This window comes from Ptychodera flava, chromosome 9 (assembly GCF_041260155.1).
Source record: "Ptychodera flava strain L36383 chromosome 9, AS_Pfla_20210202, whole genome shotgun sequence".
NCBI classification, from domain to species: Eukaryota; Metazoa; Hemichordata; class Enteropneusta; family Ptychoderidae; genus Ptychodera; species Ptychodera flava.
In genome coordinates, this window is record NC_091936.1 from 38,682,353 (window position 1) to 38,701,259 (window position 18,907).

Here is an 18,907-nt window from a genome sequence, read left to right on the forward strand (position 1 = left end):
ACAGCAAATTGCAGGACTTTATATCAGCCATTTTCTCTTTTAAAGTTTTTTGTAAGACAACTGAGCACATTCTAGTCACAGCACGATGAAAATATGAATTAATTAAAAACTTTCCAATTTCAGGGAAATGTTTTTATGATAAACAAACTCATATCAATAAATAATCAAACTGCCAAGATGTAATATCAACATATATGGAAGACATCTGGGTGGTTCAAAAGAGTAAGTTTTACGACATCTTGTATTTTTTGTTTTATTACAGCTATATATCACAGTGTCATTACACTATCATTGAATTCTATACAAGCAGAGGAGTTGGTGAGCTCATGAAATCTTACTTCTTGACCCTTCTTAGCTGGGTCAAAGTCTATGGATTTTCTGGAAGGAAATTAGGGAACTTAACCAGCTGTACTCTGCAGAATCAAGAACACTTTCCATACAAATCAGGGCTGAAAAGTGTGCTAACGTACCCACAAAGGCAACTTTCTCTTCTTCAGATACAGAATGAGTAGTGCCTTCACTGGAGGCTTCTGACGTGCCACCCTTGGCTTCTATACCTTCCTTTTTGGTGATGGCCTGCCTGAAAGTCTGTGCAACCTCCTTTGATTTCATATCAGAGTACATCTGTGGAGAAAAGCAAACATTTCTCAATATCTTTTGCTTAATTTCTTGTATCATTTAACTGATGAATAACATGCAAGTGTGCTTTCTAAACTACTGAATTTCAATAAATTTGATTCACTGACTAAAACCCGAAGTGTGGGGTGTAGTGATTGGTTGAAAGTCTCCAACACTGATTTTCATTACAACTGACAAGAAAACAAACTTTACTAGAGAAACAAATATCATGAAAACAATGAGTAGAGTGGCACACACAAGGGATTGTGGACAGGTAAAACCAAACAAAATGCTTAAGATTCACAAAGGATTTTGTTTATTTCCAATATTTGGTGTGGCGGCATTGGTTCATCCACACCAAATGACAAACCACCGAGTGTTATTTTGTAGAAAGTTGACATATTTGGAGTGTACACCTCATTTACATGTGTCACACTTCAGATTGATGTCACTGACGTGTATGTGCAATAAAGCAGTGCAAATGTGGCAAACAACTGTCTCAGGATATATGGGTGAGGTATTATGCACTGGGTGATAAGGACAAAGCTGGGTCAAATAATGTCAGGGGTTACACTTTGGTTCTAAGGCTACAAGTATATAACACGTACTGTGTTCCATTTTCACTTTAACAATTTTTTTATTGTAACTCCATGATGCTGATGGGGCCAATAGGAGAAAGTATCACTGCTTTACTGAAATGTTCTAACTAGTTGCTTGGCATTTACATATGTACACTGGAACTAATTTTAGATTAATCAATATGATGCATTCCTTGCAAACTTTGCTTGTGGAAGGAAAATGGTGGACTGGTTCATGATCCTGGCTGGCTAAGTAACTCTCATCAAATATCCTGGTGGATTCGTCAACGAGAAATGAGTCAAATCTTATCACTTTCAACCTCTATGGATTATAGCAGTAAGGTTATCACATAGATAGTGTGCTGGTTTGGGGCCATCTCAACTGCTCAGCAAAGGTTTATAACACAAAAACACAATGATGAAACACTATGGCCGAGTATTTTTACCCTGCCTGCATTTATCAAGAATAGAAATTTGCCACGCAAAAAGGACATTCACAATTTCCACTGTCAAAACATTAAATTGATATTTACTGCGACTTAACAGATATTTGTTCCCTTTTTGATCTACAGTTATTAATATAGCTGGGTTTGAATAATAACTATGACAGCCAATTTGTGGCAGCATGGTTTTACATTTATCGGACTACCATTTCAAAGGTCACAAGGTCACCTTAATGATGAATAAATAAGTTTGATCAATCAAACAGTGCGAAACTAGTTTGCTTGCTATCTACAGAAATCTCATTATTCTTATACTTTGGGAAGTTCACATAAAAATCTCCCATTCATTTCTGCAAAATACACTGATAGGGCGAATTGCGGTAGCTTTCAAATATATCAGCATTTCTAAATTTGTGGAAGCGTAAGTCTTTCACTTATCCAGGGACAGGGTAGATGCTATTTTGAAAATATATGTGATAACAACATACAGGACATATTGACTTTTTTTACTTCCTACAATGTCACATCTGCAATTGCTTTTATGTACACAGGTTTTAGATGTGATTAAATTTTTCTTCTGTTCCAGGTTTTATCTGGGAACGTGAGGATACAGTTCGTATTTTATTTGTTTTGTTCCTGATATAATGTTAATAGTATACTGTGATGAAATTGCCTTTTGAAATGCAACTCACAATACCTTTAAATGACCAAGTTCCCATCACATGCAAAGTTGTGAAAAAAATGGTTTTCATTATACTGTCTACAGAAAATACCCTGATGACAATATCCTAAAATTGCAGGTCGAAAAAATATCAGTAGATAACTTTATGTAACAGCTGTATCATAGTGAGCAGTGTCTATGATATTTAACAGTACTAGTGTCCTAAATTGAAACACAAAAAGGTCAAGGTCAAATCTGCTGGTTGGAATTATATCAATGCAATGGTAATGTAGTGTAATACATGTACTTACCATATTATGACGGTATACATGTATTACTTTCATTTGTTTGGCAATAAATACATTAGAAGTGATAATACTTACAGCAATGAATTCTTCCAGCTCAATAGTTCCGTTCTTGTCTCTGTCTATCTCTGCAACAATATCTCTCAGTTTGTAACCTGGTAAGTTCATACCTACAGCACCAAAAGCTGACCCCAGCTCTTTTGTTGTAATGTGGCCATTGCCGTCCAAGTCAAACTGTGAGTGTGTGCGTAAAGAATGGTAAGAACCAGGGCTTGGCAGACAGACATTGATTAACAAAGGGTGTGGGTTGCATGCACATGTACACTTCACATGAACTTTCCAGATATTTTGATCAGAAATTGATCTTCAGATCCTGCATGAATGAATGCAGGATATAGATATCATTCTGTTTGAAGTGAACAACAAACAAAATATATGGAAAGTGTAGTGAAGTCCAAGTACCACTGGGGCAACAAGATCTCTACAGTAGTGTTTTATAAATAAATAAATATATATATATATATATATATATATATATATATATATATATATATATATATATAATATATATAATATGATGCCAATTTAACCCATGTCAGCATACAGCAATGATGTACTTGAAAAATTTGTCAACAACAAAAAAATGCAGCTTTATTCACTATGCCATATTTAACATGAGAATGCATTATATAAACTCCATAACAAATACAATGATTTTTGGACTTTGAAGTGTACTACAGCACATGTCTATTTTATTTTAGGCAACTTTACATTTCTTATCAAATTATATTGATTTGTCCACACGTTAATGACCTGAACAAATGTAAACTGCAGCATATCATGACAAAATCACAATAGCACCATATGCTATAGGTACACAGTATTTACAATGTATATATTTGCGGCTTTGGTATGGTGTACACCATCCAAATCACTGCGCTGTGGCCCTCTATCAGCTTGAAATATGTGAGTTCAAAAGTCAAACTGATAAGAATCAGCCATTACAATTATTTTGGCTCATTACAATATAGCATTCACTTGATACAATTTCACATTTATCTTCGGCAGGGCTCTCTACAGCTCTGTTGCTATGTGACGCACATTGTCGTACTATCTTGCACAGGTGCATTACACATTACCTGGACAAATTATTTACTTTGCTGATAAAACAGACCGTTTGAAATTTTCAGTTGGTTATCACATATGGAACTAATTTGAATCTCTTTCACAAAGATTTCATGACGAACTTTTCATAGAATGTTTTTACTGTAAAAAGGTAGTTGTTTTATAGTGTGTGGTATTATAGACCCAAGTGACAATTTACATTATTTTCTATGCTGTCATTGTGAACAATGAGATTTAATTTGATGGAATTTTGGAGATGTACTGCTAGTGAAACAAATTTGACTTATCTGCGCAGCCAAGATAACCCTAGATGATGTCTAGTTTATTTGCAGCATCAATCTGGCAATAAATTAGATAAGTTGACAAGACGTTTTGGGTTGATGTACATGTACACCACTGCTGTATGACCACAATGAATTCAGACATTGTACTTTGTGGTATTGGCTCTCTCTAGACGCTGGTGAGCATCTCTGAATCGGATATTGACATACCATGAAAAACATTCAAAATCCAACACTACTTCATTCAATACAGTTACACAAATATATGACATAAAAAACACACACAAAGTGGGGAGACATGCATGCACACACCAAGAGGGGAAAACAGGTCTCGCAAATTGTTGTTTGTGAATACAAAAATGTGAGGTACAATATTAATCATGTATCTTATAATCAAAGACTTTTATTCAAGTAAATCCACTGGTCATTAAAATTCATTACTGTACTTAAGGTCTACTGATACACATCTACTGTTTGGCCACTGGGAGAGGTACTTATAAGATTAAAAGAACAGGAGATTTATTTGCATTCTTTGAAGTGTTCTTGGTCATTATATTCTCCAGCATATATTAAATTTGATTCTGTTGTGGTAAAACCAAAAAACTTGATTGTCATGTTCAGATGCGCTGTACTGTGATTTTGTGAAAATGAACTTCATGAATACATTAGATCTTAATTAAATCAAATATTAATGCTGCTTTTAAATTGTAGTTATTGACCAAGGATAAAGTGGCACCTGTACGTTTTAGAGCTCTTGAATCTGTCAATGCAAATTTCACTTTCTTTCCTGGGGATATGCAAGTATCAAAGTTATCATAGGTGACACGGAAGTGAGAACAGATTTTGTAAATCATTAATGTCCCGTCAACTTGAATAGTTAAGAAGTAAGTAACAGACCGTATTGTAATAGAAGTGAAACTGATGTGAGATTAGTGCAGGCAGTTGATACTAGATGAGCTGATTGTGGCAGTTGATTAGCAAGGCACAGCAAAGACATAAATTGCACAGATTTGAACAGACAGCTTAAGGGAAGACATCAATTTTCATTTTTTTTCCATGACCCATACTTCATAAGAGCTTGAAGATCAGAATGATGTCGTCTTGGAAACTGAAACCAAACGTATGATTCATGCTTGTGATGATGAGGTCTGATGTTGGGATTATGCACTAATTTGGTGACCTTTTGACCCTTTCCTTGGATACTGCATGCATGAAGTCTTATTTTCTACTGTAACTATCCTTGGAATTCAAAATTGTGTCTCAGGAATTTGTTGTGCTCAATGTGGTTTAGCGAGACAACAATAGTATAATATTTTATCTTGCGGAGTCTGCACTGAACTTTGGCATCCTTCGATCAAATGAATGTGTATTTACATTTACAATTTCAAATTTGTCATGTCACTGTGATTTGATTGATCACTTTGGTCAAAGCATTAGTGTTTACGTAATTGTTATATTTCAATCTAGATGTCATCAGGAAAAATTCATAATGATCAAATCAGTCAGTTACATATTGCTTCAAGTCAGTTCAGACTTTCATTGAAAATACATGGTCTGTTTTCATTAAAAAAATTAATTGACTGACACACAGATGAGAGTTTTGTATGCATTCTTGTTAATAATATTTAATATTCAGTGCTGACATAAAATGCTTTCTATAATTTATAAAGTTACTTTCACAACACAAGTTTTGAAATTAAACATCAACCTAACAATATGTCAGCACTATTACATCCCTCTTTTAAGCATAGTTCTTTTCACTGACATTTAACTATTTAAATTGCAAATGCTGTGTCTATATAGTCAAACAAAAGAAGAATAATACACATGCTGGCAGCAGCGATTGCAAAATATCAGCCATCGAGTCTATGAGAATGCATTCAGAATTCTAAGCAAGACAGTTTCAAAGAGCAAGACCTTAAGTTGAGTGAAGTAGAGCTTAAAGCCGACAGTGCGAAAAGGAAATGAAAGAGACATATGGAGAGGAAGGAAAAGCATTTGTAAAATACTGATAATGTTTGCATTGGAGGTGAGTGGCTACATGCCAACAAATGAGAGCCAGCTAGGATCATTTGTTAATTAAGAAAAAAGTGTGCTTCTACAGGCTGGTGAGTCCTAGAAATATATGACATGAGAATTTAGTAACATGAATCACGACAACAACAACATGAATATGCAGATGTCAAAAGATGTGTTATTGCAAAGGTATACAAAAGAGGTTTTTAAAGAGTTAACACAGCATGTATGACAGCAGACTTCGCCATTAAAAGAAAGGAAATAATGAACTGATGGCGTGGTTTGTTTATGTTATTAAGAGGAAATGTTTTGAATCCAAGGCTGGGGATGTTTAAATCTGGTTTAAATACATCTGAATATTAGCATGAAAATGGGGAAAGAAATATAATAGTAGGTTGTTCATGAATTACTGTGATCGCAAAGTAATAGCAAAGGGTACTATTATCTTCAATTTCAGACACTTAGCTGCTGTCGGTCACAGTTCAAAAGAGAAGCAGGGCTTGTCAGGTTCCGGAGGGTGTATTATTTATTCAAGGCAGTGACTACTGATGTCAAATACAAAGGCTACTGTTATTATGCTGGAATAGAAAATGTTATAAATTATAACTTGAATAATAAACCTAAATATTGTAAAAACTAGTATAATAAAGCTAAACAGCATATTTGGAAAGACAAAAATCTTTAAAAAGAGTCACAAACATAATGCATAGGGAGAGAACGGTTGCCATAGAGAACTGATTAATGCTTGTGTAGTATTGTCCATAATAATAATATTGTCTGGGTATGAACAGCTGTTATCATATTGCAGGAAAATATAATGTTTTTTTCCCCATATACATAACATGAACAGCTTTGTGTCCACATTTGCTTATCAAGGGTGTTTCACTAACAATGCTGTAGTAAAATAAGTGTGAGATCAACAGCAGTGGAATGTTATAGTGTTTAGCGTTAGGCTGTCAACTTCCATATATGGAATTAATCAAGGGGTGAACACTACACAAAGGTATTTACCACACACCACCTGGGAGCACACACCTATTCTGTATAATGTCATTGTGAAAAAAGGGTTGACCAGACACTTGATTGTTACAACGTCCCTTCCTACCAGTCATACACTACGCTGACCAACAGTCATCCTAAACACTACTTCTGAATAATATGAAGGATTAGATGGACTATGAAACCATGATTTGCATGTATAACCTTTATTCTCCCCTCTGAGGTTAATGTAAGCCACCTGATCACAGATGTGCTCTACCTGCACTGAATGCATAACAGGCAAATGTCTAGAACAACAATAAGTGCAACCTCATGAAACACACGACTGCAGCTCCCAAACAATAACGTATGGTGAAAATGAAATGGTAGATTTATTGCCATGGCTGTAGCTATGGTTACAATATAAACATACAAATATTTTAATTGAAATATTAGAAAGAGTGATAAGATATACCAACACAAGAGGTCAAATACACTCATTCTTTGTTTACTTCACAGGTATTTAATACAGACACTACCACTACAAATGTAACACTGTGCAATTGTATGGGTCAAAGAAACTGCCTGTATTTCATCATTTTTTTCAACTCGCTGAATTTTTGTTAGATAAAACTGGCATTGGTTCACAGATACTGATGAAGATGTGTACAAACCATGCACACATATTATGAGCTTTGGGCACTTTTCCTTGTAGAGTCAGTATGCAAATATTCTCTTCTAGAGAAACACACAATGGCTACAAACTGCAGAGTTTACGGCCATCTCCTTAAAGTTTGATATGCCCCACCTTAACAGACTCAGTGGTAAACTTTGGCCTCCTTTGACACAAATGGGCACCACCTGTAGGATTGATAGTGATATCTGAATGTCATGACACAGTTCTCCCATTGAGATTGTTCCTTCCACTATCAATGAACTCCTTCCTATATCAGTATGGAAACACTTGATGTAGTATGAACGTGGTCTTATATGTTGCTAGGATACAGCATTCTGCCATTACAAACTGCATTTTAATGATGGATGGCAAAGTTCACAGGGCAAGATGTCCTTGATTATAGTTGTTGGCCCGTATATGACAAAACATACCGTGTATGGAGAAAGTTGGTACAATGCATCTGGTATGTTGAGCCAAGTATCACATAAAAAGGTTTAAAATATACTACTGTATCACTGTCAAAGAACCAGTGCCCATGGGAGGTTGAATGTGAACAATACACTATCCATCACACCCAATGGCATCTACACAACCCCTGTTTAATATCTTCACTACAACTGAGAGATCTTCATGAATGACTTATGGTAGTTGAGATCAGATCTGTAAAGTTTACAGTGGACTAACTTTATGAATGACAATACAGTTTATATGGGACTATATGTATATTCTCAGCCTGGACCAGGTCAAAGGTGGACAAGATATGATCTACAGAGTGGATACAATAATGTTGGACACTCCATCGTCTCTACTTCATCACAGACAATGACCACATCCTAAAAATGGCTCATTCATACGTGACTCTTTGTCAGCTGCAAACCATGTCAAAAGGGATCTATTGATACAAGAACTAGGATGGTATACATTTTATGAAAGCAATGAAGGGCAGTTGACCAAACCAACCTAAATATAGCAAAAGAATAACGGTAACTGGTGCAGAAGTAATGAGAGTTATCAGTTGACAGGAAATGTGAACTTTATCTGATGAACTTCTTGGCTGTGTATGACCATGTACATGTGCATCCCACATGCATGTGAGCACATGTCTCACGCTGATATTGTGAATTCATTGTCGGCTATGGTACAAGATGTTCAGGGTTTCAAACCGACACTAGGTATTGGATTCTGCAATCACCATCAATAGACAATCAACAGCACTGTCACACAAACATACATATACAGACCATGACTATCTACAATTTACAAATGAAGATCACAACATTATTCAATTATAGGTAAATAGTCCATAATTTTGGTAGATCAGGACAGATGAGTCATAAGTACTAAGACCCTTCATTTTTCCTGCCCAGCAACGTCACGAGTCAGAGATATCTGAGATCAGAGCATAGATCCTATGAGAGCTTTAATGGGTTGATGATATTGAATTCAACCTGCACTTTGGCAATGCAGCCAACAATAGTTTTTTTAGCAGGGACTTTCCCTGAACAAAAATGCAAAGATAGCCACCATCAAAGCTGCCTAAGCATCATTATTAAATGTCTGCTCAAAACAGGAACATAAATGACAAAGACTTTTGTTTATATATGTTACATATAATAATATAGGAAACACAGATAAATGATGATCACAAATGACACATGATAGATGTTGGAAATTCTGTGTCTCAACTAACTACAAAACAGACAACAAGGAAAAATTCTGGATTCAAAGAAAGCCATATTTCTGACTGCTGAGGGAGGAGTATATTTCTATTTTATTATACAATGTAGCCTGGTATGGTACCTGGTTGGGAAAATGGACCAATAAACTATGCATAGCATAATAAATATAGAACAAAGCTAAATTTGTGAATGCACCAATTTGAAAATAGAAAATTTTGTCAGCAAAATAAACACAGGTATCATGAAAACTGTAAAACTCAAAAAAAGAAATCTAATGGCATTATCAGCACTTGTGATTATTCTAATCTCAAAGGAAACAACTTAATATGATAGTGCTTACACAGGACACATTACTTTTCTATTTGACACACTGGGAATATTCAGTGGTTCACATTTACAAACATGTTAGAGGTCAGACATTTTAAAATGAAATGAGATACAATACTCAAGAAAAGTGACTGATTTCACAAATTGAAACACTTTGGGAAATGGAAAAGAATTACAATTCCCCTGTGATTCGATGAACAATTTCATTATAGCACTTTGTTATACATGTAAGTTGACACAACCTTGACGGTGTTGAATTTACATACTTCAATTGAGAAGTTTGCAAAAGCACTAGCAAACAAGGCATTTGCACTACCTTGAAAATCTAGAAGACACAGGGGCACAAAGTGAGAATCCAGCTATGGATTAACAAATCACTGAAATTGTGACCAAATGACTAATATTTGTACATGCATTGTTCCATTCTCTTCACAGACTATAGTGATAGCAAGGATCATGTATGTAGGTGTACAAGTTACAGAAATTTAGGTGAATGCAACCTTCTACAGTACACCACTAGTGGGTGTCTCCCCGAACCATGAACACCTTTCCTTGACCTCTGGCACTGACAATTGTACTCATGATTGCAGTTACTAAACGGCTGTTATGGAGAGATTTATCGCTGTTACCACTGTAATTTCCCTGTAATGACTATCTTGGAATTTCTGTAGGACCCTACGTTGCACAAAACATTGACCTGCCTATGAAAGGCAATAAACAACTTAAAAATGTCATTTCTTTACAATTTTCCCTTCAAACAGGCGGCTTGCACACGGCCACTCCCTGTGAACTGACTGGTAGAAGTAGCTGGCACATTAAATATTTAGACTGGATCACCAAGACTAACATATGGTTTCAAGAAACTGGTATTCTTGTACGCTGTCCCAAAAGTAATATTATGAATACATGAAGGTATGACAAAAGTGCTGTATACAGGCAGACTGTTCAGAGATAAACATACTGGGTCACTTCTAAGCAACTGCCATAACCTGTCTGGACTTGAAACTATCTCTCAGGATCAATGTTGTGTGTGAATGCGACTTCCATCAATAGCAAGCCATACAGTAAATACACAGGATGCTCGTGCTGCCGGTGTTAGCTGCTAAGTAATCAATTAAAATTTTCAGGAGCGAAAACCCTGAATGGGCACAATAAGGCAATGTTGGTGAAATATTTGGTGGACTTTGATCATCAAATACGTCCACCATAATTTACAAACTAAAACTGAGCGAAGGACAAGAGTTAGTATAAAGAGTACGTGTTGCAGTGCAATATATCACACGGGATATCACACCAGCTACTGCCATCAAATTCACAGGCAATACAGGACTCCATTTGGACAGACAACTCACCAATAAAGAAAAAATAAGCTGCTGGTACAGGAAGAATAAAAAGACCATCAATTCAATTTTTCCACGACACATTTGACTTAATTGCCTCTGTTCAGTCCATCAAAGCACTGCTATAAGACATCAGCCATTCAAACAGATAATGCACAACATCTAATGCAGTAGTTGCCATGGTAATGTATGTTCTTAACAGTGAAGAATGTAATTTTTTGTTAATTTTATTGGAAAACACTATAACAACATCAATTCAGTTTCATGGTGAGCTCCCGACCCCTTGAATTTATCGTCGGACTTGTTATGGATAAAATTGTATTTCACACAACTAAAAAATCTTTTATTGCATATTCCACTATACTCAAAAGCAAAGACATTGTTGCAAGAGTTAATAATTATGAATCGAAGAATCAAATGTGGTTCTTAATTAACATTGTACAATGTCAACTGTAACTGTAACTCTGTATGATTTTTTCAATAGTTTTGTTCTGTAGTTTCTTGGCGTACCCTCTACGGCATGTAGAAATACCTAGTATTTGACTTGACTGCACAGCCTGTGTATCCCTTGAAGGTGCATTGTTATTGTTGACAACTGAAATTCTCTCAGGGTTTTGCCTCAGATGATACACATGTACAAGTAGTACGTGATTAAAAGTTATACTGGTCGTATTAACATGTTTTGGTGAATATATCAAGGAAATGTAGTTGATGTGAAATGAAGCACTCAAAACTTCTCTATAGTTGCAGTGACTGGAGACTGAAACAAAACTTCAATTTTCTATAATTAGTTGAAATCTCAACAACCGGCACAGGGCAGCAAAAGATACACACAGCTGTTATGTTTATCTGGGTCCAGCTCATCTAATCTTGTATCATGTCATGCCAATCTTAAGCTGCAGAAAACACAAGAGTTTTGTATGATACTGTTTGGCATATGCAAGCAAGACTGATCAAATAATATTATAGTTTGCATCCATGTGGGTGGACAAATAAAATAATACAGGGGAACCGCCAGCGAAAGACCTACGCCTTACCGGCATTCACTATAGTTTATGTCAAATAAACATACAGATCTTTTCTTTCTTTTTTTCTTCTCCTTTTATGGCTCTGAAACACACCCATAGCACATTCACCAAGTCAATGCCCTCTACACACTAATGTTAGTACATTTGAGTCATAAATTACACAAAGCAATCTTCAGGGTAAAAAAACCTTCAAAATTAGAACAAAGTTTTGTATGTAAGCGTTTGCTTTGGAAGAGGGGGAACACAAACATTTTCAGAAATTGCATGCTGCCTATACTTGAGACAAAGCTTGAAAATACTGGGTGTTTCTCCTCAGAAAATCTTGAGTACCCTGAATATATGAATTGAAAAATGAAATTTCACACGGGGTGATTTATTAAATTGCTATCCAATATTCCAATAAGAACTGAGAGGAGCACTGATCTCTGTTTGATATGTTGACCCCCCCTAATCCAAAGATGCAGTATAAGTCAATTAATTTTCAATTCTTGTTCAGAGAGTGGGGGGGGGGGGGTTTCATTTGTATACAAACTCAAAATACACACACGTTATTTGGAAGTAAGTCCTACATTCACACATCAATTGGCTGGTCATTAATTTTCATCTTTCTATTTCACTGATATTTTACTGTTTTGTTTTCGAAACAATAAAACTGATGATTAAGTGTAATAGGAAAATCATTGTAGCGCCTACACACAATCCAGTACACAAGCAGCGCACAATAAATTTTATACACTTGTATAGTAATTAGTAAAACTGTCTGCTCAGACAAATCCTTATAGTTTCATAGAAAGCTGAAATGAAACTACCAGTTTCGGTGACTTTCTGGTAAAGGAATAATGACAAAGGAAATAGCTTCAATATTTCTGCAATTGTAGGAATTATACTCAGTAACTACATTTGCAAACCTATTTTGATTATTTTACCAGGTGAACGGTTTTCATGATCTCAGATGGAATTTGGTCACAAACCCTGTATGATTTATGTTTGAGGGCCTAAAAGGCAAATTTACAAGCCTCACCAAAAATTTTGCAACTGTTGTTGCGCATTTAATCAAAATGTAATATCTGTAATTTAACAAGTAACACTTTTGATAGACCACTTTTTTCTGCTTTCCTATTTACTTATCCATGCACTTCAAGAGGAACTGGTAAAATCACTAGGAAGTGAAACTTCACATATCTGACACAACACTGATTTCCAACACATTTGTTGATATCGAGAAAGGACTGATATGGTGAGCATGCAAATAAAAGAGGAGACAAGGGTTTCTCATTTGAAATGCAAAGACACACAAGACACTGGCATTGATTCTACTTCAATCTTTGTAGTTTCTTGAAGGAAGGGCAAACATTCCCAGGCCTTTCAAAACTCTGCAGTCATTCATGTAACTAATCTGCATTTATTAAATTACTTGGCTCATCTGCATGGTCATTGGTGGTTTAATATTCCTGCCGGGAATCCAAGCACACTTTGCTATTCTTGTCGAGTCAATTTACTACTTTAACTGAGCAACACAAAACAATAATGGCAACACTGGTTGGGTTGACACGCAGAGCTTACATTTTTATTTCCAAATAGGAAGGAGTGCCTCCTTTGAACAAAAATAATTCTATGCTGCCTGTAACAAAACTGCAGGGCTATTTCAACTATGTTACTGAGGAGTTTTTAAAACAACCTTTGACCTCTGTCATCTTTACCTGCAATTAGGGAGCAGGGGCTTTTAGGTGCTTAGCAACTCAAGGATCAAACACATCCAATTGTCTCTATTCACTACCGACTGAAAAGTTAATGCTTGGGTTTGACAATAAAAAAAGAAGTCAATTCATGGATTTCAGAGAACACTGATATAGGGTTGTTCAGTGACTGGGCACCTCTGTGACGTAACGTGGATAGTTATTTAGGTCAAAATTCAGTTATATGACATGAGAGCAAAAGTGTTCATGTCCACCTGAAGGTTCTGGAAGACCTTTTTCTCAAATGCAAGGAGGAAAACCAATACTTGGAAGCCATAGCTTTCATACATGACAAGACTCGTTACAGAACATATTTCACCAGATGATCCTTCAAGGTTTGCTCTCAAAACGATTCAAGAAAGACATACACAAAGTGACAAACCAAAGAACACCCATGATACTAGTAAAATTGGTCACACCTACCAGTAAATTACAGAGACAGTCTACGAAAATCCTGAGATTGTGAGAACAGTTTTGGATGCAACTTCTCTGGGCGGCTGCGATTCAATGGCTGACCTATGCTTTAATTACAGTATAGGGTGTACTGCATAAGAGACATGCTTTAGAAATGCCAGACACATTCTAGACTATTCCTGCTGTATCAAAATACATATCTCAAAATAACCAATGTCTGTATTTCTTATTTTTTTCCCCTGGAGTTTCTATAAAGTGTAAACAGCATATGCAGACAACCACAGTGATAAATGATAACAATTTGTGGTGTTCCAGTTACTAGTAAAGTATAAAGCAACCAAACCCCCAACCCCCCAACTGGTTATTGACATTGTTGTTTCAACTTTTGCTTTGTTTACAGTAATCTGTTTTGCCTGTCAATACTAAGCTTGACAGATTTATGGCTTAGTTTCGTCTGCCCATTCTGTTCAACTCTTTTGTGACAACTTAAAATGCTGAGATTTAAATGTGCATGGGAAACTGCAGCTACCAATGAACAGACGTAAACAATTTACTCTCGGTCAGAGTGACTCACAGGAATACTGGCAGGGAATCCTCAACTTCTGACTAAAATAGACAGCCAAAAATAGCCAATCATTTCAAATAATATTCATCTATATTCCTGAATTGCATCATACAAAAACGCTGTTCATCTCCAACTTTTATGAATTCACTATAATCAATGGGTAGCAATTTTTATATGGGGAAACAATTTTTACGGCAATGACACTGTTTATAATATTAGTATAGATACTTTGTTCACTGCATGTTTAGTCAAGATGCAAATAACCCATCGATCTCAGACTGTGTTGTTACATTTTGCAAAGATGGTATAAACTGAATTAGTAGGGCATGCCCATAGATAAGAAGTACAACTCCCATTAACTTCATATTAATCAGATATTTGGTCACAATTATACCGCAGCAGCTGTCAGCTGAATCTCAGTTCAGACTGGGACAGTCCCGCCATTCATTTACTGTTTTCTAAGCAACATGTCTATATTAATGGAATCTATAGTACAAATAGTAGATACTACACTCCGGAAGATCAAACTGATTACCAAGTTCCACAGTTCTTGTCTTGACCCTGGAATTTAATGGAGATGGCACAGATCCCATTCTGCAAACAAATTAAACTCATGAATGGGATTTATTATATACTAATATTGCCGTTTTGGTTCGATCTAATCATGACCAGCAAAATAATTATCCAAACACTAAATCATTTCAGAACATGATGAGACTGACTGAAATATAGCACACTGGTATTAATTTATCAAAACAATCTTAACTCTGAATTGAATGAGACTTCATTTTGTCTCATTCTGTGTAACATTTGTGGGCCTTTGTATTGACATTATATACCACCTGCAAAGCAGCCTTAAACGTAAGGTCAAAGAGGCACACATACAGTACAATGATTAGTGATTTCATGCTGAGCACAATTCGTCTTTCTATTTTTATATTACACATACAGTTTGTAACAGCTAATTCTAAATGCAGTGTTTTACTTAAGTTGTATCTCCCCTTCCACTTTTTTACAAAAAAAAAGTCAACATCAAATTTTGTAGTCTTAAATTTTCTTTGACTGTACACTTATTTTAATAGCTTCACTGTCAGTGTCACAATTAAATAATGTGAATGTGGCTCAAATGATATAAACAACGCCCGCTGTTCTCCCATTTTTCCACTTCACGGAAACTGTCTGGCTGCCCTTCCAAGACATGCTGCATCAATATTATTTTTGTGTAAACATACATTATTGTAACTGTTCACTTCGAAAGTATGCGCTCGTCACTGTTTACATGCGATCTGCAACTTTTTAGTTATTAAATTGGAGGAGAGAAAGAAAATCAAAATCTACGTCCAAATGCATAACATCGCTATCGAGTGTGCTGCATGGCCTTCCTATCTTTCAGCTCCACCACAAAAAGTGAAAACATGGAGCGGCAACAGTCCAGAGGGTTGCTACCTGAGTGACAGACGACAAACATCTCCCCGGAGGTGAGTGCATACACCTTCTGTTTTCACGGTCATTTTAGCGTATGCGGTACATGCAAAGAGACCGAAGGCTTAAAATGATCAGGTATATACTTGCAATCTTATGTACATGAATACTAGCAGGTAGTCAGTTCAACGCAACCGTTCTCTGAAAGTGCTATGCAAATGTCTGTGACAGCAGTCGGCAAATGTACTGAGCAGACTATGCACTCGGCCGAGACATGTTCGGACGTGGGTGTCACGGATTTGTAATGGGCTCGAAGGGGGCACTTTTTGAAGCCTTTTGCTCGATAAATACAGCGGATAAAAACACACGGTACATGTCATCCTATCGAAACACCTTACCTCAGCAAAAGTTTGCCGAATTTCATCGAGAACGTCTAAAGTAATCTGGTGCTGCGCACAGATATCCTCGTCCGCCATCTTGGACAGCTTTCGAATGATCGAGCTCGTGCCGCTTCGCTTCAAGCTTGGGCGTAGGCCTACAGTTACCGTCGACCGCGTCACGTGCGTGCCAATTTTCCCCTAACGCAACCTTCGTAGTACCACGATAAACAACAAAATTAGACATTGTATGTTTAATACGACACTTAATCATTCCATTGCGACAAGTTTGCATTGTAAAAAATATTACAATATATTCTGAGACTACTGTTTACAACTTTTTTACATTAATTATAAATCAAAATTACTCATTACGTGGCTAGAACGTTGTTCACAAATAATGAGCATGACGTACACGACTCACCTGAGGTACGGTACATGAAATCCTGTTTGATCGGCGACAGAAACTTGCTGCTCGACAAAATACGTCCGTGACCAGTGAAAGTCAAGGTGTACAGTGACAAATTTAGTATACGCAAAATCTTTGAACAGGCTTGTAGTATATCTCTCATAGATGATGCCGCACAGAAAACGTGTCAAATAGTTTCTTTTCAAACCAATTAGAATAGCTGTATCAAATATGATCCCGTATTCGACGCGTTGATTGGTTGAAAGTTTAATGATCCTATATTTTCCCTCCGCCACGTATGCGTCCTACTAATTTGTTTCCATGAATCAGAGGGCTGTCAAAATGTCCATAAAAGGATATCGTTCATTTCCAAGTTTCATTTCTTGTTTGGATGTTGATTTGCATATCTTGGAGCACACAGATCTTTGTGAATGAAGTAAAAATGAATGTCGGTAAACCCTCCTAAAATTTTTCCGGATTTTACTTAAAGGGAATATAGCAGTATCTTTTCAAGATTTTCATCATGTTTATGTTTAAAGAAAGGCAATCTCTTGTTCGTCTTCCTCAAGAATATTTACATACAAAGTGACACTCTTGCAAACACAACACATTGTATACAACAATAATTGTTGACAAATTTGATGATCATATGCCTAGTCTCAATTAGGCCTGATTCTGATTGGGTAAAATCAGTGTTGTACTGCCAAATGACTTGGGTCCCTGGACGGTAAGTAATAAAGCGAAGCTGAAAACCTAAGATATGGATGAGAAAATAATTGATTTTAACATTCAAAGAGATTACAGCCTTAACATTTTCATCTATACGTATTTGAATAGCTGAATGGAGCCAACGACATAGAGCTTGCTTGAGCTGTTTTATATATACGGTCCCTCCATGAATAGGACAACATCACCAGTGAGTGGACAGTGTGACAGCAAGGCATAGAAATTGAGTTTGCAAAAGTACATGTTATTTGAACTGATGTGTTCCATGCCATAGGTCCTTGAATGTGCATGATGTATCCCTTTCCCAAATTTTGAAGGATCAGCTGTAAACATTTTCCATCTTTTGTCAATGAGGTTATAAACTGCTTGCGGGTATTTGGTGGTAGATATAAGAACACCAGGGTAAAATAAGCATATTTTGCATAAATGATAATCATGCATTGCTCGGCAATTATTTCCCATCTAATACGCAAGTTACAGGTCATCGACTAATGAATACCCCGGCTTACTATCTATAACCTCCAAGTTATCAACAATAATACTGGGTGTTACACAAATAAAGGCTGCACAGATAAGTTGAACACTATATGGGCATTTCAGTGTGATTTTTGAAGTAGAAAAAATAACTCTACCTATCAAGGGACAGAATACTGGAAAAAACATAAAAAACAAGTTACAGCTGTGGAGCTTGAATTCTAGTTCTGTCAAACTTTACATGGGAGCAGTGTCTCAAAAGGTACGCAGCTGGTCTGTAAATATCAATATGACCCTCTCAAACCAAACTAAGTGAAGACGATGCCACAGATAAAAATTTACAAATATCTGTAGATTACATCACCATCAATAGAACAACCAACTGGAGAGATTTTTCTTGGGGAGACCTCTGTTCCTTGTTACTAGAAAATATTTTAAAACATAAGTAACACAGTCACAAAACAATTCTCCCCCCCCCCCCAAAAAACAAGTCATCGTTGATGACACAGTCCCCGCTTGTCCATTTTGTTATAATCTTTGGTGTCTAGGTAGCTGTGGAATGACATTGATGCAACGGGTGCATCAGGCCTGTGACTTGCATAATAAAGTAATCTGAGGAACGTTCAATAAAAGACTCATCTCTGCCGGTGTTGACCACTAAAGGAACTTTTGATTACATCACACATAACGATGCCCTCACTGCCTCTAGTGTCATGACAGCACATACTA

At 36.3% G+C, this 18,907-nt stretch overlaps 1 protein-coding gene across 1 annotated transcript in view; it reads right to left on the minus strand.

Annotated features, from left to right (window-relative positions):
- The window catches only part of LOC139140920 (plastin-3-like), a 38,462-nt gene extending 21,260 nt beyond the window's left edge, over positions 1 to 17,202 (minus strand). Inside the window, exons 1-4 of the mRNA XM_070710411.1 lie at positions 16,994 to 17,202; positions 16,591 to 16,780; positions 2,684 to 2,839; positions 471 to 624 (exon numbers count right to left, since the gene is read on the minus strand). Of these exons, the coding sequence (XP_070566512.1) occupies positions 471 to 624; positions 2,684 to 2,839; positions 16,591 to 16,668 (388 nt within the window). The 5' untranslated portion in view covers positions 16,669 to 16,780; positions 16,994 to 17,202. The remainder of the gene's footprint in view (positions 1 to 470; positions 625 to 2,683; positions 2,840 to 16,590; positions 16,781 to 16,993) is intronic.
- Between the last annotated feature and the right edge of the window lie 1,705 nt (positions 17,203 to 18,907).